Source organism: Pipra filicauda, unplaced genomic scaffold (genome assembly GCF_003945595.2).
Source record: "Pipra filicauda isolate LSUMZ 115617 unplaced genomic scaffold, ASM394559v2 scaffold427_size588224_pilon, whole genome shotgun sequence".
NCBI classification, from domain to species: domain Eukaryota; kingdom Metazoa; phylum Chordata; class Aves; order Passeriformes; family Pipridae; genus Pipra; species Pipra filicauda.
In genome coordinates, this window is record NW_024104562.1 from 131,368 (window position 1) to 148,047 (window position 16,680).

General features: G+C 62.7%; 3 protein-coding genes across 6 annotated transcripts; 1 reads left to right on the forward strand and 2 right to left on the reverse strand.

Moving 5' to 3' along the window:
• The first annotated feature begins 154 nt into the window (after window positions 1-154).
• On the forward strand, window positions 155-5,618 carry RNF207 (ring finger protein 207). Its single transcript, XM_027751391.2, has 18 exons — window positions 155-567; window positions 1,039-1,229; window positions 1,316-1,448; window positions 1,535-1,679; window positions 1,764-1,845; window positions 1,923-1,998; window positions 2,082-2,207; window positions 2,319-2,365; window positions 2,495-2,567; window positions 2,641-2,709; window positions 2,836-2,904; window positions 3,014-3,135; window positions 4,188-4,377; window positions 4,466-4,651; window positions 4,734-4,785; window positions 4,873-4,990; window positions 5,059-5,139; window positions 5,219-5,618. The coding sequence occupies exons 1-18, from the start codon at window positions 334-336 to the stop codon at window positions 5,397-5,399; spliced, it is 2,175 nt and encodes a 724-aa protein (XP_027607192.2). The 5' UTR covers window positions 155-333; the 3' UTR covers window positions 5,400-5,618.
• Window positions 5,619-5,885: 267 nt separating this feature from the next.
• On the reverse strand, window positions 5,886-9,589 carry ICMT (isoprenylcysteine carboxyl methyltransferase). The gene is made up of 5 exons (XM_027751395.2): window positions 9,353-9,589; window positions 9,121-9,209; window positions 8,877-9,046; window positions 8,009-8,226; window positions 5,886-7,234 (listed from the first exon to the last, which is right to left on the reverse strand). Exons 1-5 carry the CDS (start codon window positions 9,575-9,577, stop codon window positions 7,052-7,054), a joined length of 885 nt encoding a protein of 294 aa, XP_027607196.1. The 5' UTR covers window positions 9,578-9,589; the 3' UTR covers window positions 5,886-7,051.
• Window positions 9,590-10,167: 578 nt separating this feature from the next.
• Window positions 10,168-15,643, reverse strand: ACOT7 (acyl-CoA thioesterase 7). Of its 4 annotated transcripts, none has more exons than XM_027751399.2 (10): window positions 15,551-15,643; window positions 14,869-14,986; window positions 14,333-14,489; window positions 13,732-13,823; window positions 13,484-13,598; window positions 13,008-13,022; window positions 12,380-12,466; window positions 11,697-11,813; window positions 11,319-11,503; window positions 10,168-10,730 (listed from the first exon to the last, which is right to left on the reverse strand). In XM_027751399.2, the coding sequence occupies exons 1-10, from the start codon at window positions 15,601-15,603 to the stop codon at window positions 10,626-10,628; spliced, it is 1,044 nt and encodes a 347-aa protein (XP_027607200.1). In that variant the 5' UTR covers window positions 15,604-15,643; the 3' UTR covers window positions 10,168-10,625. The 4 variants fall into 4 exon arrangements, with proteins under 4 accessions (XP_027607200.1, XP_027607202.1, XP_027607201.1 ...); XM_027751401.2 differs by lacking the exon at window positions 15,551-15,643 and adding an exon at window positions 15,138-15,373; XM_027751400.2 differs by lacking the exon at window positions 13,008-13,022.
• Between the last annotated feature and the right edge of the window lie 1,037 nt (window positions 15,644-16,680).

Below are 16,680 nucleotides of genomic sequence, written 5' to 3' on the forward strand. Positions count from 1 at the left end.
GGACAGTGCTGCCTGGCGGGGCAGTGCCCGCGGGAGGGGCGGGACGGGGGCGGGGCCAAAGCGAGGAGGCGGGTACGAGGCGAGGGGCGGGGCCTGATGGCGAGCGCGGGCGGGACCCGGGAGGGGGGAGCGGCCCGGGGGGGCTGTGCCGGACACGGGGTGACCCCCCGCACCCGGGGGCTGTGCCGGACACGGGGTGACCCCCCGCACCCGGGGGCTCTGCCGGACACGGGGTGACCCCCCGCACCCCAGGGGTGCTCTGATGTCCGGGGGGTGACCCCCCGCTCCTCAGGTGCCCCTTCACCTCCTGGGGTCCATCCCCAGGCCACGCGGATGCCCATGTCCCCGCAGCCTGAGTGGTTCCGTGTCCCCACACCCCGGGGGCCGTCCCTGACACGGGGCCCCGCGCGGGGCTATTTTTGGGTCGTGGCGTGGCCGCCGCCCGGCAGTGCCAGGGGGCCCCACGTCACGGGGTCGGCCGGGCCCGGCATCGCTCTCATTCCTGCCGGCACAAGGGGAGCAGCGGCACGGCTCGGCTCGGATCCCCCGGCCCACAGACGGGGACAGGTAACACCTTCACCTGGCCAGAGCGCCCCGGGGACGGGGACTCCAGCGTGTGGGACACCTGGCTGCCCTCACTGCCATTGGAGCGGACATCCCAGGGCAGGGGACACACCGTTGCAGGGAATGCTCCCTCCGGGGAGACACTCAGTCCTGGAGAATCCCCTACCCCTGTCCTGGAGGATGCTCTGCTGCAGGGAATGCTCCAGTGCAGGGGACCCAGGGGATGCTTCTGCTCTGGGGACACCCACCCTGGGGGATGCCGCACTGTAGGGACCATCCCACCCAACCGTGCAGCCCCGCGGTGCGGGGGGAAGGGGCGTGTTTGGGGCAGCCTCGTGCCATGCAGCTCATAACCTAAAAATAGGCGGCAGCTCCCGGGGCAGGACTCGTCCTTTCCGTGGCAGCCACGGTGCTTGTGCAAAGCGGTGCCACGCGGGGCCCCCCGGGCGCAGGGCTCTGCTCTCTGTCCCGCAGATGGCAGGCGGCATTTTCTCCCCGCTGGGGAGCTGCTCGGAGCTGGAGAAGGCCAACTGCCACCCGCTGGTGTGCCTGCTGTGCCACGAGCCCTACCAGCACCCCTGCCTGCTCGACTGCTACCACAACTTCTGTGCCAGCTGCCTGCGGGGCCGTGCCAGCGACGGCCGCCTGCGCTGCCCACTCTGCGGGTGAGGGACGTCCCCCCTGCTCCCCAAAGCTGCCCTGCCGGCCCCGGGTGAGTGTCTCCATCCCTGTGCCCCTCCTGTCCCCACAGGCACCCCTCGGTGGTGAGGGGGGGCACGGGACTGCCCCCCGTGGACCGGCTGCTGCAGTTCCTGGTGGACAGCTCGGCCGACAGCGAGGAGGACGTGCAGTGTGCCAACTGCGACCGGCGCTGCGCCAAGGCGGTGAGGGCAGCGGGGTGGGCAGGCGGGGGGGGACAGAGGACCCCCACCGGGGCCATGCCCACCACCGGCTGTGTCCCCTCACACAGGAGCTGGACACCATGTACTTCTGCAACACCTGCGGGCAGCCCCTGTGTACCCCGTGCCGTGAGGAGACCCACCACGCCAGGATGTTTGCCCGCCACGAGATCGTGTCCCTCTCCAAGCGCACCAAAGACATCCACAAGAAGTGCCGTGAGTGCCGTGCCAGGCCGCCCTGCACCGTGCTGTGCAGCACCATGCCGTGCCAGGCTGCACCATGTTCCCTGTCCCCTGCAGCGCTGCACGAGGAGCCCTACATCATGTTCTCCACCGAGAAGAAGTCCATGCTCTGCATCAACTGCTTCAGGGATATGCAGGGGTGAGTGGCCCCGGTCCCGTGCCCGCCCTGTGCCCCGTCCCACCCCGTCCCACATGCCCTGATGCCCGTGCCTGCAGGGAGAGCCGGGCACACTGCATCGACATCGAGACGGCGTACATGCAGGGCTGCCAGCGGCTGGACCAGGCGGTGATGGTGGGCAGGACCGGGAGGCGCGGGGGGCGGTGAGGGCAGCGGTGCTGTCCCCCACGCTGCAGCCGCCCCGCCGCCCCAGGCAGGCAGTGAAGGAGCTGCAGACCTCCACACGCGAGGCCATCGTCCTGCTCAAGGCCATGATCGAGGAGGTTCGCAACAGTGCCAGCGAGGAGGAGGCGGCCATCAACTCCCTCTTCGGCCGCATGCAGGTGTGAGGCAGCACATGGTGCCCTGCACCCACGGGTGCCCAGCCTGTGGGCACGGCAGAGCTGAGGGGACTGGGGTGGCTGCAGGACCCACGGTGGCTGGGCTGTTTGCAGGAGCAGCTCTCTGAGAGGAAGAAGACGCTTCTGAAAGCTGTGCAGAGGTGAGGAACCACAGGCTGAGCCCCCTCCCAGGGGTGTCTCCCCTTCCCGGGGTGTGTTGGGGTGCCTGGGGGGGCCGCTTGGCTCCCAGGTGCCATGGAAAGGCTGTGCCATGCCCCGCTCTGCTGCAGCCAGCATGAGGAGAAGGAGAAGGCATTCAAGGAGCAGCTTGCACACCTCGCCTCCCTGCTGCCCACCCTGCAGGTAGGGCCCTGCGTCTGGCAGGGATGTCCTGACCCCCAGAGCTGGACAGTGACAGACCCGCTCACATACGCAGGTGCACCTGGTGACCTGCTCAGCCTTCCTGAGCTCTGCCAACAAAGCCGAGTTCCTGGACCTGGGCTATGTGAGTGTTGCCAGTACTTTGGGGTGGCCAGAGCACCCTGTGGCAGTGCTTGAGCTCATGGGTAGGGTGCTTGGCACCCCTCACCATGCCAGGCACCCCTCACTGTGCCTCACCACTGCCTTTCAGCAACTGATGGAGAGGCTGCAGAGGATTGTCAAGCTGCCGCACCGCCTGCGGCCGGCCCAGACCAGCAAGGTAGAGGACCCCTGCCACCCACCCCAGGGTGGGTCCCTGCCTGCAGCACCCCGCAGGCAGTGCCAGCTGCAGGCTCTGCCCTGGCCCTCTCACCCCATCTTGCCCCCAGATCAACAGCGAGTACCGGGCAGAGTTTGCCCGCTGCCTGGAGCCCCTCCTGATGCTCAGCCCCCGCCGCTCTGTGGTGGGCAGTGCCGGCGGCATCGGTCCTGGCATCACTGGCACGAACATGTGAGGTGCTAGGATCATACCCAGGGCACACGTGCCACTGTGTCCCCTGCCATGCGCCATGCTGCTCAATGCCCTTGGCATCCCATGCCAAGCTTGCCCCTGCTGCTGCCCTTGAGCCTGTCACCTCAGCGGTGGCACGGGGACAGCGCGGACACAGCTGCACTGATGAACAACAGGCAACAGGGCTTCAAGTGACGCTTCTGGGAAATGGGATGGGCATCAGCAGAGCTGACAGCTGGGGAGCCTCACCCTGCTCCCCAGCCTGGCCCCTGCCGCGGTCCCTGGAGGGCTGTGCCCCTGCTCCACGGGTGCTGCACTGGGGCCAGCTCCTGCTTGCCGGCCCACCCGCTGCGCCACAGCCTCTTTGCCCATCACTATTTTTATCAGAATTTCAGGGAAGTGCCCGGCCGTTCCTCGCCCGGGATATATTTAGGCCTGTTGATGTCACAGCAGCACTGGCCCTGCCAGGCCCTCCCGGCCAGAGAGGACAGACGGGCACTGCCGCCCCATGGGGACCACTCCTCGGCCCCGGCTGGGCTCGGCGCCGCAGGGCGGCTGAGCTCCTGGGGGCTGCTGGCCCCGGCACGGGCGGGGGGAGCACGGCGCTGCACGGTAGGACCGATGGTGGTGGGCAGCACAGGGAGGCCACGGGATGGAGGGGACACAGGAGCAGTGATGCCTGCCAAGGGGCCAGGAGATACCGGTGGTGAGGGAGTGAGCTGCATCCTGCCCTTTAGAAACTAGAGCATGCTGACCTCAGTTCCTGCCTTCTCCCTGCTGCAGCTGGTCCCAAAGCCACAGGGATAGGGAGAGCAGCCCACAGAAACCTGATTTTTGGGGCAGCATAAGGCATCTCTGACTAAGCCCCTGCATTCGGGCTAGGGAAGGGACATAGGGGCGAGGGAAGGCACATAGGGCATTGACACATCCCCAGGCTTAGCAGGGCTGAGGGGCAGTGGGGCGGAGCTGGAACTGAGCTGATGGCGTGGCCCCTGGCACCTCTCTGCTGCCACTGCTCACCTGCAGCGTGTCACTGTCACTTCTCCGTGCAGGCTCCCTGGTGGCCAATGCTCCAAGACCCTCATGGTGCCCGGCTGTCCCCCCTCAAGTGACAAAATGTCCACCAGCCCCATGGTGAGGAAGCCGACGATGCACCGGTACATCAGCACCAAGGTGCTCCTGGCCGAGGGGCGTGAGACCCCCTTCGCCGAGCACTGCCGCAACTACGAGAACACCTACCGGGTAGGGAGTGCAGGTTGGAGTGGGCTGAGGCAGGGCAGGAGGGGCTGGATCAGTGCTGCTCACGTGGCCCTGCCCCCTGGCACCACAGATGCTGCAGATGGAGATCCAGGGCCTGAAGGACCAGGTGCAGGAGCTGCATCGCGACCTCACCAAGCACCACTCACTCATCAAGTCAGAGATCATGAGTGAGATCCTGCAGAAGTCCCTGCAGATGGACGTGCAGATCGCAGCTCACTACTCTGCCGTGGAGATGATGCGCAGCGTCTTCGAGGAGGTACGGCTGGCACATCCCAGTGGAGCAGGGCCCCTCCGTGCCACGCTGCCGCACACTGCCCAGCTCCCTCTCCTCCTTCCAGGTCTGGGAGGAAACTTACCAGCGGGTGGCAAACGAGCAGGAGATCTATGAAGGTACCGGTGACCCCACTCCCCCTCCCTGAGCCCCCTGTGCCAGTGCTAGGAAGCTGCCATCCCCCAGCCCACCTCTCTCACCCCCAGCCCAGCTCCATGACCTGCTGCAGCTGAGGCAGGAGAACAGCTGCCTGAGCACCATCACCAAGCAGATCGTGCCCTACGTCCGCTCCATCGCCAAGGTGAAGGAGCGGCTGGAGCCCAGGTGAGGGGCGCGGGGGCTTTCAGGGCCAGCGGGGGACGCAGCCACGGCTCACACTCATCCTGCTGCAGGCTGCAGGAGCCCCGGGAGCCCAAGGAGGAACAGGCCCAGATGCTGCTCAAGATCTGCGACAACAGTGAAGCAGTGCCGAGGTAGGTGACAGCAAGTGCCAAATTCCCCCTGTGCCCTTTCCCAGACACTGACACTGCCAAGGTGCCTTCCCTTCCCCAGGGATGCCTCGCCGAGCAGCAAAGAGGGGGCTCCGGGCAAGGAGGGGGCTCCGGCCAGCCCTGGGGAGGGCTGCGTGCCTGATGGCACCCCCAGAGACCCCTCCCCGAAAAGCAAAGATTGCTGCAGGGGCCAGCAGAAGAGCGGGGCTGAGAGCACTGCCCAGAAAGAGCCGGCACCATAGAGCCCAGCACTGGGCACGCGGCAGAGCCACTGGGCAGAGCCGTGCCCGGGCTGCTGACCAGCTCCTCTCGCCCTCTGCCATGAGCCAGGGCAGGAAACAGGCCAGGCACCCATGTCTGTGGTGCATCCAAAAGCCTTAGGGGAACCTGGTTCTGAAAAACTAATTGTCTTTGTGCTCTCCCTCATGTGTGTTGGAGTGAAATAAAAGGGCAGAAGTGTTTGTGTCCGCGTGGTTCTGCGGCACTGACAGAAGGGATCTGCTGGCTTGGGGTGTCCAGCTGCTCCTAAAACCACAACATTTGCAAATTATGGGGGGGGGTGTGGTAAATACCAACCCCTGGTGCAGGGTAGAGGCAGGAACACACAAAGTCGTGCCTCAGTGCCACAATGGAGTGTTCTGAAAACCTACCGGAAATTATAAAGTAAGGATTCCAGTTTCCATGCCACCAGCACCTTGAGAGACCTTCAAATAATCATCAGACAGAAGTTGGCAATGCTTTCTCTTGTTTTTTTTATAAAAAAAGAAAACCCAGGCCCAAACCCAAGCCATTCCCACCAGTGCCCCTTCCTGAGCCATACCGCAGTGCCTTCCCCACGGAACACCACAAGCCCCAGGCGTGAACTGACAAGCAACTCATTTCCATTCCAGCAAGGAAGAATAATGCAGAACTCAAGGAAACAGTGAACCTCTTTGGTATATAACGACAGAATAAGTTATGCCACACAGCTCAGTGGGAACCATTTCAAAATGGTCACATTTAAAAGAGTTTTAGCTAGCCCAACTCTTCTCCTGGTTGGAGATTTCCCTAGGAGCATCTCCTACTTGCCCCAACATCCTGGCTTTTGCCCAAAAGAGCAGGTGAGGATCTCGGGTGCTAAAGCCCTTAGCAAGCCTGGCAGCTGTGGTTCTTTCCCAACCCAAAATCCTGGGATCTCTGCAGGACAGAGGTGGCCTGGCAGGATAGGAAGCAGCATGATTTGGAAGCGGGAAGAGGGAACAGAGGTGGCGGCGGGAGGCAGCGGCTGCAGCGATGACTCCGCATCCGCAGCAGCAGCTGAGGGAGAAGGAGCAGGCTCAGAGGTGCTTGGATCTCTCCCTGTGGACGCCAAGGCCTGGAGAGAGCCGAGTGGTGCCACACTGCCAGCGCTCTGAGGGCGGGCAGAGCCGGAGGCTGCTCCCATGGCCACCCCAGTGCCAGCTCAAGGAGTCGGGCCCAAGGAGATTAAAGCTGCAGCACTGGGCTCACGAGGTCAGAAAGCTTTAAAATTGAATTATGCAACAGGAACAATCTGCTGCCCAGCGCCTCCTCTGCCTGGGGCCCAGAGGGCAGTGCTGCTCTCCAGCAGAATTGGTCCAGAGGCATTCCAGGACAATTCAGCTGCTGCAGGCAGGACAATTCATTCTCTTTAGGGTCGCTACAGGCTAAGTTATCTGGAAGATCCCTGAATGTGCAATGAAGGGCTGATCTCGGGAGGAGGAACGAGCTTCTGATCTGCAAGAATCCCGGCAGGCTGCCCAGTGCCACAGCCCTCCACCAGCTCCTTCTGGGTGGCTGGGAAATACCAACAGGCACATCCCAACACTGATGCCACGCAGGCACCTGGCACGGCGGGAGCCGGGCATTTGCTCAGCCAGTCTGGTTTTCACCTGCATTACAGTTCCAATTTGACTCCTTTAATAAAAGGGAGACCCGATGGCACCTTCCTTTTGTACTCCAGGTACTCTTCTCCAAAGAAGTGAATGAGTGTGATCTCCTCCTCCTCGATCCGCTCCCTGAAGAAGCGCCAGGACGCCAGTGCATAGCCAACCACACAGATGGGATTGCAGAGCAACACCTGGAACAGAGGCCACTAATGAGAGCCTGAGGCTGCCCCGTCCCCACAGCTCATCCCACTCCGGTAACATTGCCATGGGCTCTAAATGCTCTCCAAAAAAAGCTCCCAACAACCCTTGTGAAACTTCATAAATACTAATTTCTCCCCAGAAAGAAGGCAGCAGTGTGCAGGCAGCAGGCAGCTCCTGCTGCCCTGGCTCTTGAGAGTTCTGTGTGCCACCCTTACATCCCCCTCCAGAGAAACAACCCAATGCCAGCTCCCAGCCAGTCACGAGAACACGTGGCTACGGCAGCACTGAGCTACAGCTCAACCACAGCTGGCCAGAGCTGATCCTCTAGCTGGGGCCCTGGGCACCCTCAGAGGGAGTTTCCTTGCCCCTCGGCACAGGACTGGTGTTTGGCAGAAGCCAGGTTGAGTTTGACTGCTCACAGAAGGCATTTTGGCCACAGGGATCCAGGAAACTCTGGACACTAGCTTTAGACCAGCAGCAGATCACGTCCCAGGCCTCCAAAGGGGTTCTGGCTCAAACCTCAGCCCCACCACTCCTGCTTATTGCACTGAGAAAATTAAGACGATGGGATCTTCTCAAAGACTGCATGAGGCAGGTCACTCAGGGATTCCTGGTTCCCTGTGTGCCCGTGGGAGGCAGCAGAATCAGTGCCCAGGGCATCCATTCTGCAGAACACTGTCTGCACCCATCACGGCGTGGGCAGCATTGAGAGCAAAGAGCTGGGTCACGACACGAAGGTATGTGTACCATGTTAGATATGGTACCTGTGTTCCGATGCTCCAGTAAAACCATCCCACGTAGGACGGGTGCCGGAACCACCCGTACACCCCACTCGTCACCAGGGTGTGGGTGTCGGATTTCTCGTTCTGCACGATGTGATTGAAGTTGGAGCCGGCTGTGAGCATGGCCGCCTTCCTCAGGCAGTCCCCGAAGATCACCATCAGCAGCCCCACGGTGCTCAGCCAGGTAATCTGCTTCAGCTCTGTGTGGACAAGGAGGGGCACAGCGGGTTTGCACAGCTCTTGTGGGGGGGCGTGGGGGCTGCTCGGTGGGTGGGCTTTGCCCCCTACTCTGAAGCACAATCTGTGGCAGCAGCGGCCACCCAGCAAAGAGATAAAACCAGCACCCCCTGCCCGGCGTCAGCGCAGCGTCAGCACGGATTAACCCGCAGGGCCTGGATTTAGGGGCTGAGCAAAGCCAGCACAAAGCACAGCCAAGGGCATGCTGGGGCTGTTATGAAACAAGAAAGGGCAACAGCTTCCCTCTCGCAAAAACAAGCAGAAGAACGCAACCAATTTGCCCCAGATTGGGCAAACAGCAACAGTTTTTGCCAGTTTGATTTTATACCTGGTCAAAAGACAACGCCCAGGTGTACTCAAAGTGTTATTCTTGTACCAGTAAGGCAGGAAAGGGCTGAAGACCCCTTAGCCTGGCATCTCAGGGCAAAGGGGAGATCTCCAGTGCCCCCCAAGACCCAACTCGAGAGGCTTTGGGCAAAGAGGGGTTAAGGTCATGGTAAAGCTGATCCAGGACTGGCACGGGACAGTGAGCCAGGGGTCACCTACACTTTGCTAAGGGACAGGTGGGACACGGGCAAGACACGTGCAGCCAGGGAAGGACAGGGTGGCTGACCTGGGAAGAGGAGCTTCTCTAGCGTGAACTCCACCCAGGAGGACAGGGCAGCCAGATTGTACTCGAAGCTGTGGTTGAGCAGGAAGGAGTCCAGTGAGAGGCTGCGTGGGTTGTTGATGGCTGTCACCAGGTACTCCGAGTAGTGGAAGAGGGAGAGGGAGCACATGTACCTGCGGCAGGAGGGAGGGAGGACAGGTTTGGCAGGGCCAGGCAGCGCGTCTGCCCGGCCCGGCCCGGCCCTTACCATCCGAAGTGGCGCCAGGCGGAGCGGCCGGCGCTCAGCAGCACCCCGCAGCCGAAGGCAAAGCCCAGGAAACAGGCCCGGACAGCGATCTGCAAGCACAGGAAGGGGAGAACGCGCTGCCGCCGCCGCTCCCCGGGCCCGGTGGCTCCCGATCGCCGCCCCCCGGCACCGGGACCAGCACCGGCCCCTCCGCGGCCGCCCCCCGCCCCGCTCCCCCGGGCCGTCCCCGCACCTTGTAGAGCGGCCGCGGGTAGAGCAGCAGCAGCGCCGCGTTCACGCCGGCCACGTGCAAGGCGAGTGCCAGGCGGCCGCGAAGGCCAGGGGCGGCCAGTAGGGCGGGGGACGAGCCGAGCAGCAGCGGCAGCGCCGCCACCGAGGCGCCGAGCAGGAAGGAGCCGAGGCTGGCGCGGCCCTCCCGGCCCAGCCGGCCCCGCCGCGCCGCCGCCGCCGCCATCATGGCGGCCCCGCCCCGCCCGCGTCGCCCGGGAAACCACCGCGCCGCTCTCGCGAGAGCTCCGCCCCAGTCCCGCCGCCGCCGCGGCCCTGCAGCGACGCCGCTCTCGCGAGAGTTGCACGGCGGGCGTGGGCGGGGACAGCGGTGGGACCGTCCGGTCTCGCCGGCCCCGGCCCCGCGGCCCCACAGCGGGGAACGGCCCTGCGCCGGGCCTGGGCGGGTCTGGACACTGCCGGGGATGGTGACCACCACCGCCCTGGGCAGCCCCTTCCAGTGCCCGAACAGGGAGAACATTGTCTGATATCTGATCTGCACCTCCCTGTCTCAGCTTAAGGCCATGTCCTCGAGGCCTCACTGCAGGCACGGCTAAACAGATCGGCCCTCACCTTACTATAACCTCCTTTCTGATGGTTTGTTGTTTAATAGCCCAAAGCGGGACACCCATCCCGGCAGGAACTGCGCAGTCCCGTTAAAAGAGCCACACTTCCTTAAAACCCAGGGTGGGAGCACACTGCACCACTTGGGGCCGTGGGTGAATCCTGGGGAGGCGGGAGTGGGGAAAAGCATAGTTGTTTGAAATAAAAGTGTCAGCCTTTTATTCCAGTCAATGAAACAGACTTTATTAATGCCACAGGTTTCCTTAAATAACTTAGATGTGCACAGAGAACTACTTAGAGATGTCACAGACATTCAGTGCGGTCCCAGCACCGCACTTGCGAAAGCTTTGGTGTGCATGGTAGGACAAACCAGCGAGTTGAACATGGCAGCACAAGGACTCGCAGCCCCACACGCCCCCTGGGCCGCCGCACGCCTCCATCCCACTCTGGCATGGGGAGTCAAACAGTAACAACAGCTCCGGAGGCAGATGGCAAGCCCCTGGGTAGGCTCCCAGGGGCTCTCAGTGCCACCTGAAGCACGAGGTGTGCAGTGCTGAGCCCACCAGCAGCGAAGCAGCGGTGCCAGCGGCGGCAGGGGCGAGTGGAGGCACGGACCAGACACAACACAAACGGGAACAACCTGGCAGGCGCTGGCAGCAAGAGTGGAGGGCAGGTCACTGCTGGGCAGCCTGCTGCATCTGCGCCTGCCGCTTGGCTTTGGTCTGCAGGTACCTGCCCTTCCCTTCCTCAAAGCGCCGCTTCTCATCCTCCGTCTCTGTCTGCAGCCACAGAGAGAAAGCAAAACCCCAGTGTCAGTGCTGCAAGTGCTTACAGGAGGGAAATGTGCCATCCCCCGTGGAAATGAGGGGAAAGCTGCCCTCCCTGAAACACACGCCACGACAGCCAGTATGCTCCTGCACAGAGCAGAAGACCTGCGCCACATCAAATATTAACCAAAAAACACCCTCAGACGGCAGCAAGGCATCAAAGCCCTGCCAGGATCAGGGGAGCTAAAAATAGGCAGGAGGGTGGGAGTGGGGATATCATGGGGAGCAGGGACAGGGAACATGGGGGCCTCCATCGCTGCTCACAGTCCCCTGCTCCAGGGCCTGCACACAGCCTGTCCTCAACCATGAGAAAGGAGAAAACCCCCAACCTCCACATTGGCAACGTTCAAAAGAAATAAACAAACAAACAAAAAGAAACCCTGCAGCCTGCTCTGGAAAGTCTCCTTTGTACTCATATTTTTCTGCTGAATAATTCAAGGGAAGAGGATTTGTTGGAAAAAAAGCCAGCTGGGCTCTGCCCTGAGAGAAGCAGAAGAGGTGCTGGCCCCATTGGCTCCAGCCTGGGGGCAGAGCTCTTACCAGCAGCTGCGGGACAGGCAGGGGCTTCCCCTCCTTGCTCAGGGACACATAGGTGAAGAAGGCGCTGACGGCACGGTACCGCTCCCGAGGCTCATCCACAAACGGGTCGGCATCCACAAAGACTTCAATTTCCATGGATTTATTGCTTGTGAAGGTCATGCGCCCCGAGATGGTGATGACACAGCCTGCGAAGCAGAGAGGGGCCAGTGAGGGGAGCAAGAGGTCCTGCATGTTTTATGCTTAAGCTGTGTCTTAAGCAGAGCTTCTTGACACAGGACAAATCTAACAGGGACTAAATTTCTCTGCCGGTGTATCCCGAGCACACACACAAGGGAGCCAGGACATGGCACCATGGGTGCCTGCCACCACCCTCGGTACCTTTTTTGATCTTCTCATGGAAGTTGATGGCATCCACCGAGGCGGTGACAATGTTGGTCTTGCAGTGGCGGGCAGCCACAATCCCAGCAACCTCATCCATGAGCTTCATGGTGACACCTGAGAGAGGAAGCAGAGGGTCCTGTCTCAGGGAAGCTGGTGGGATTTGGGAAAAACCACACATAGGTCAGTAAGGCCTTTGCACGGCCAAAGCTATGCTGAGGAGTCAGACCAGAGACTGAGTCCCAGCTTCAGGAAAACCCAGTACCAGCACAAGGACTCCAGTCAACACCAGGGCAACATTCTCACAGACCTGGCCTGAAGACTGGAAGGAGCTCTGAGCCACGCTGGTTTTGTTTTTATGGACATGGTTAGATGTGTGTTGTCCCAGCCCTTGGCAAACTCGCCCCTCCCCTGGCTCACACCGCACATGCCAGCCCGGCAGCAACAGACACTGCCAGCCAAGAGGAAATGACTCCAGCTAATTGCACTCATTGTATGCTGGGTGTTTATACTCTGGGATTTGCGATCTCAGAGACTATGACAGAACTGTAGGATTTACAGTTCGAGCATGTCAGTTTTGGGGGCACAGAAACAAAGCTTTTGTCTCAGCTGAAGCAACTCTGCTCTGGGGAAAAGCCACCCAGAGCTGCTGCCGAGTGCTGCACAGGGCAGTGCTCACTCACCTCCGTGCACGAAGCCCAGCAGCGTGCAGTCTGATGGGCCCACCAGGTGGATCAGGCTGGACTGGCTGTAGCCAACGGTGTGTGGCTCTGGTTAGAGAGCAAAGCGGGGTCAGAGCTGCTCGGCTGGCACCCGTACGCCACTGTACACCCCTGCCTTAAGTCGTCCAAAGGAAGAAAACGTGGGGCTGGCTTGTGCAAAGCTGAACTGTGTTCAAATCAGAGGCTGTCCCTGACTGCTGCCTCCCTCTAATCCCCACCTATCCATTTTATTCTAGCTCAGCTCATTTGTTTCTTTTCAAGAGCATGAAAGCAAATGGGATTGAACTGGGGCACATGGCTGTACTCCTCCCTCCTCAGCTGAACCTCCCTGACCCTGCTGCACAGAGCCTCTGCTTTCCCTTTGGTGGGAAGACCTCGGCCCCCACGCTCCCAGCCCTGGCACATGCTGTAACCCCTGTCCCGCCACCACCTCAAGGGACCAGAATTCGCACCCTGACTGCCAGCAGAGGAAATCCTCTGCATTTTCCATCTAATGGGAGATGCTGAAGGAGCTCAAAGCAGGGAAAACCAGCCAAGCCCCCGACCGCTTAGGGCGGGCACCCACACAGCAGGACCCACCGAGCCTTACCTTTTGTCTGCCTGTCTGTGAGCAGGGAGGATAGAGGGGAAAAAAGCATTTGAGCAACTTTCATCCCCCATCATCCCCCCAACATTCCCTGTGTGCCACCTCTCTGCCTCTGCCCAAGGACCATGGCCGGGCCTAGAAGCCACGCTTGCCCAACGCTTGCATTTACCCCCTGTTGAGCAAAACCAGCTCCAGCTGCCCAGGAGTGCACAAGGGATACAAGGAGTGGTGCAGAAACAGGGTTTTTGAAGAGAGCATCCCACCCGCCAGCCCCCATGTGGCATCACAGCTGTCCACCCGGCTCTCCCTCTCCTCACACACTGTGGGCTCCAAAATCCCATCCCCATCCCTGACATGGTGTTTCAGAACACACACACAGAGCTATGGGGCCCTGGGGATGGCTGGAGTTGCCTTGGGGATCAGTTTGGCCTCCCAGTACTGCTGGGCCATTTGCACTGACCACACACGGCCCGAGTTACCTGGGTTGATGATGGGGAAGATCACGTCACCATTTCTCTGCTTAGTTTCCAGCCGATCCAGCTTTTGCTCCTCATAACGCTTCTTCCCCTCGTCCTCCTGCTCCTTTCTCGTGTACTGGAAGGGAAACCTGGTAAGAACAGGGCAGCAAAGCCACCAGCACAGCCAAGGGTGCCGACAGGGCTAGGTTAGCGCCATTCCCCAGAGAGGCCAAGTTCCAGTTTTGGGGGACCAAAGTGAGCTGTCCTACCTGGATGGGGGGAACCTCAAGGACCTTATTCACGTTCTTCAGGGACAGAGGCACATACCACAGCGTCGCCTTGTTTGTCAACTTCTTTGCCCCTGGAGGAGAAGGGGGCAGAGGGTGACAGTGCCATGGCCAGCAGTGCTGTGTCTGCCGCTGATCTCGGGGTGGCCACACACCAGCGATGCCACCAGCACCAGTGGCCCCTCACCCTGCTGGCTTCTGGCGGGCTTTGGCTCACAGCAAATGTGACAATGCACTTTTGGAAAGGCATCCTGGCAAGTGGAGCTAGTTGCCACAGCAACAGCAGTAAAAGGGCCCTTTTCAGGCCAAACGGGCAGCGAATCAGGGAGGAGGAGCTACGAGCAGATATTGCCATTCTTCACTAAAAAAGATCAATGGAGCCGTAATCCCCAGGGAGACTGCTTGGCTTCCCTTCCCAGTGCCAGCTCTCCCCACACCCCCAGCACTCTCAATAAAAAGGTAAGACCTCCCCTCTGCCCAGTGCTGCCAGTGATGGAGTGAAGGACGGGATCACCACTGTAAGCTCTTGACTCATCACCATTATTCCTGGAGTTTTGGGACACAGCCACAGGCAGCCACCCACCTGTTAAAATGTTTTCAGACATGACGTTGACCTGGACCTCCACGGAGTGCCGGGAGGTGTAGGTGATCTCGGCACTGACATTGGCCACCTCGCCGATGCACATTGGTGAGAGAAAGTCTGTCCGCTCCACCCGTGCCAGTGCAGCCACGCAGGGCTCCTGGGGACAGTGAGACAGCTGGGGTAGTGACCATGGCCACACCACGTGGGACCGCAGCCAGCAGCTCCCCGGGGCCAGCTGTGCTGGAAGTAGCTCCAGCACTTTAACCTCCACTTTATCAGCCACTGGCTGCACTTCCTTCCCCATCTGTAACCAATGCCCCGACCCCGCCCTTCGAGGGAGTTAAAACATTAATAGCAGGGCAAAAGTTTCTGCTCATAAACCACAATTTCAGCGGGATGCTTCCAGCCACCAGCGGTGTGCACGCAGGAGCAAGCACTCCCAGTGCGGGACCCCTGCTGCCAGGATGAATCCTGATATGCAACAGGATGTCGAGAGTCGCTGCCTGAGCCCGGAGGGCACTCTGGCTCCTACTTACTCCGGCCTGGGAGTTGCAGTGACGGGTACTGATGATGGCTCCCGCCTCCTCAATCATCTTCAGGATGGTTCCCCCGTGGACATTCCCAGCGATGTTGGCATCGTCCGGGCGCATAATCCTGCCAGGGGAAGGACATGGGAGCTTGAACCCCCAGCCTGGTCCCGGTGTGGCTGCCCGGAGGGATCCCATGGTCCACTGGCTGAGCTGCCGGGCCATGGCTGCCCGCACGCGGCTCCCTGTGAGCGGCGGTGAAAACCGCTCCGAATTACCGGGGGAGCGGAAGGAGACAGCGTTCCTCTGCCGGGGTAGCCGGCAGCCCTCGGGGCCGCGCCCCGCCGGGCCCCGCTGCGGCACAGGCCGGGCCGGGCACGTGCCGCCGCTCCCGGCGGCCTCCCGGCAGCGGCGGCGGCTTCTGCCAACGGCGAGTAACGGCCCGGCGAGGGGAGCGGGGGATGCCGGGGCAGCTGCCCTCAGGGCGGCCGTGCCCGGGAGCCGCGGGGACACGGGCGGGAGAAGCTCTGCCCGCTCACACCCCCTGCAGCACGGAGCGCGTCTGCCCGCGGCCGGTGTCGCTCGTAGCGTGACCAGCGCGGGCAGCACCGCAGGCTGCATCCCACTTGCAGGCCGGCGCCCGCCCCCTTGCCCAGCCCACCCCGGGCTCCCGGCGGCGGAGGGGCCCTACCTGGAGACCTGGATGGCGGCCGGGCCCGGGCCCGCGGCCCCCGGCTCCGACATGGCGGCACCGGCGCCCCGCCCGCAGCAGCGCTGCGGCACCGCCGCGCCCGGCACCGCCCCGCCGCGCCCGGCACCGCCCACCGCCACGCCCCATTGGCGGGCAGCGCCGGGCCACGCCCCCCACGCGGGGAGGGGCGGGGCCGGGGCGGCTCCGGGGCCGTGCGAGCCCCGCGGCCGGGGGGCCCTCCGCCGCCCCGGGCTGTCCCGCCTGCGCGGGGGCTCGAGGCGGCCGCTGTCTTCGGGTCGGCACGGGCAGCACACCCCGCCGCCCCCGTTCTCGGCCCCTCTCTCCGTTTGGGACAGAGCTGCGCGGGGTGCCCAGGGCTTTTGGGGCGTGTGGTGACGACAGTCCCGAGCAGGCAGGGATAGCTCTCATTGGAGACCAGGCAGGGGCCGGAGTAGTCCAGGGCCCGGGCCGTGGGGTCCCGGGGATGTCGGGAGCCGCGGTACTCACGGCCTCGCCGACCGACGGCAGGATGAGCGTCTTGAGCGTCCTGTCTTTGATGCGGGCGCGGCGGCGCGTCTCCATGAGGGGCCGGAGCCTCTGCCGGCAGACGGGGCGGCCCGGGGTGCGGGGGGCCGGGATTGCCGTAGTCTCACCTTGCACGGCTCGGTGGAGGCGGGTGGGGCGCGGCGCCCCAGCGGGGACGTGTTGCTCCGGCGCTCGGTACCAGCTTTATGAGCCGCCGGCGGGGCAGGGCGGGAGAGCCGGACATGCAGGGCGGGGGGGCAGGCAGGGAGGGAGGTGGGCAGGACGGCCTTGCCGCTGTCCTCAGTGCTGATCGACAGGCGACGTCGCTGTCCGCGGTCCTGACTTTGGGGGGTCCCCGCCTGCCCGCCCACGCCGTCCTCTGCCCGCCCCCGTGCCCGCGGTAGAGGCCGCCGCTGCCCGTTCTGCCCACGGTCCCGCCGTCGATTCCCGCGATGCCGCTCCCCGCGGCAGGCGGAGGCGGGGCAGCCGCCCCTCCAGCGCCCCTCGCTCTGGCCATGCTGCCGGGACCGACAGCGCACGTCGGGGCTGCCGGAGGAGCCCATCCCCGCCGCGCCTTTCACGTAGGCGGGCGGTGACACCTGTGG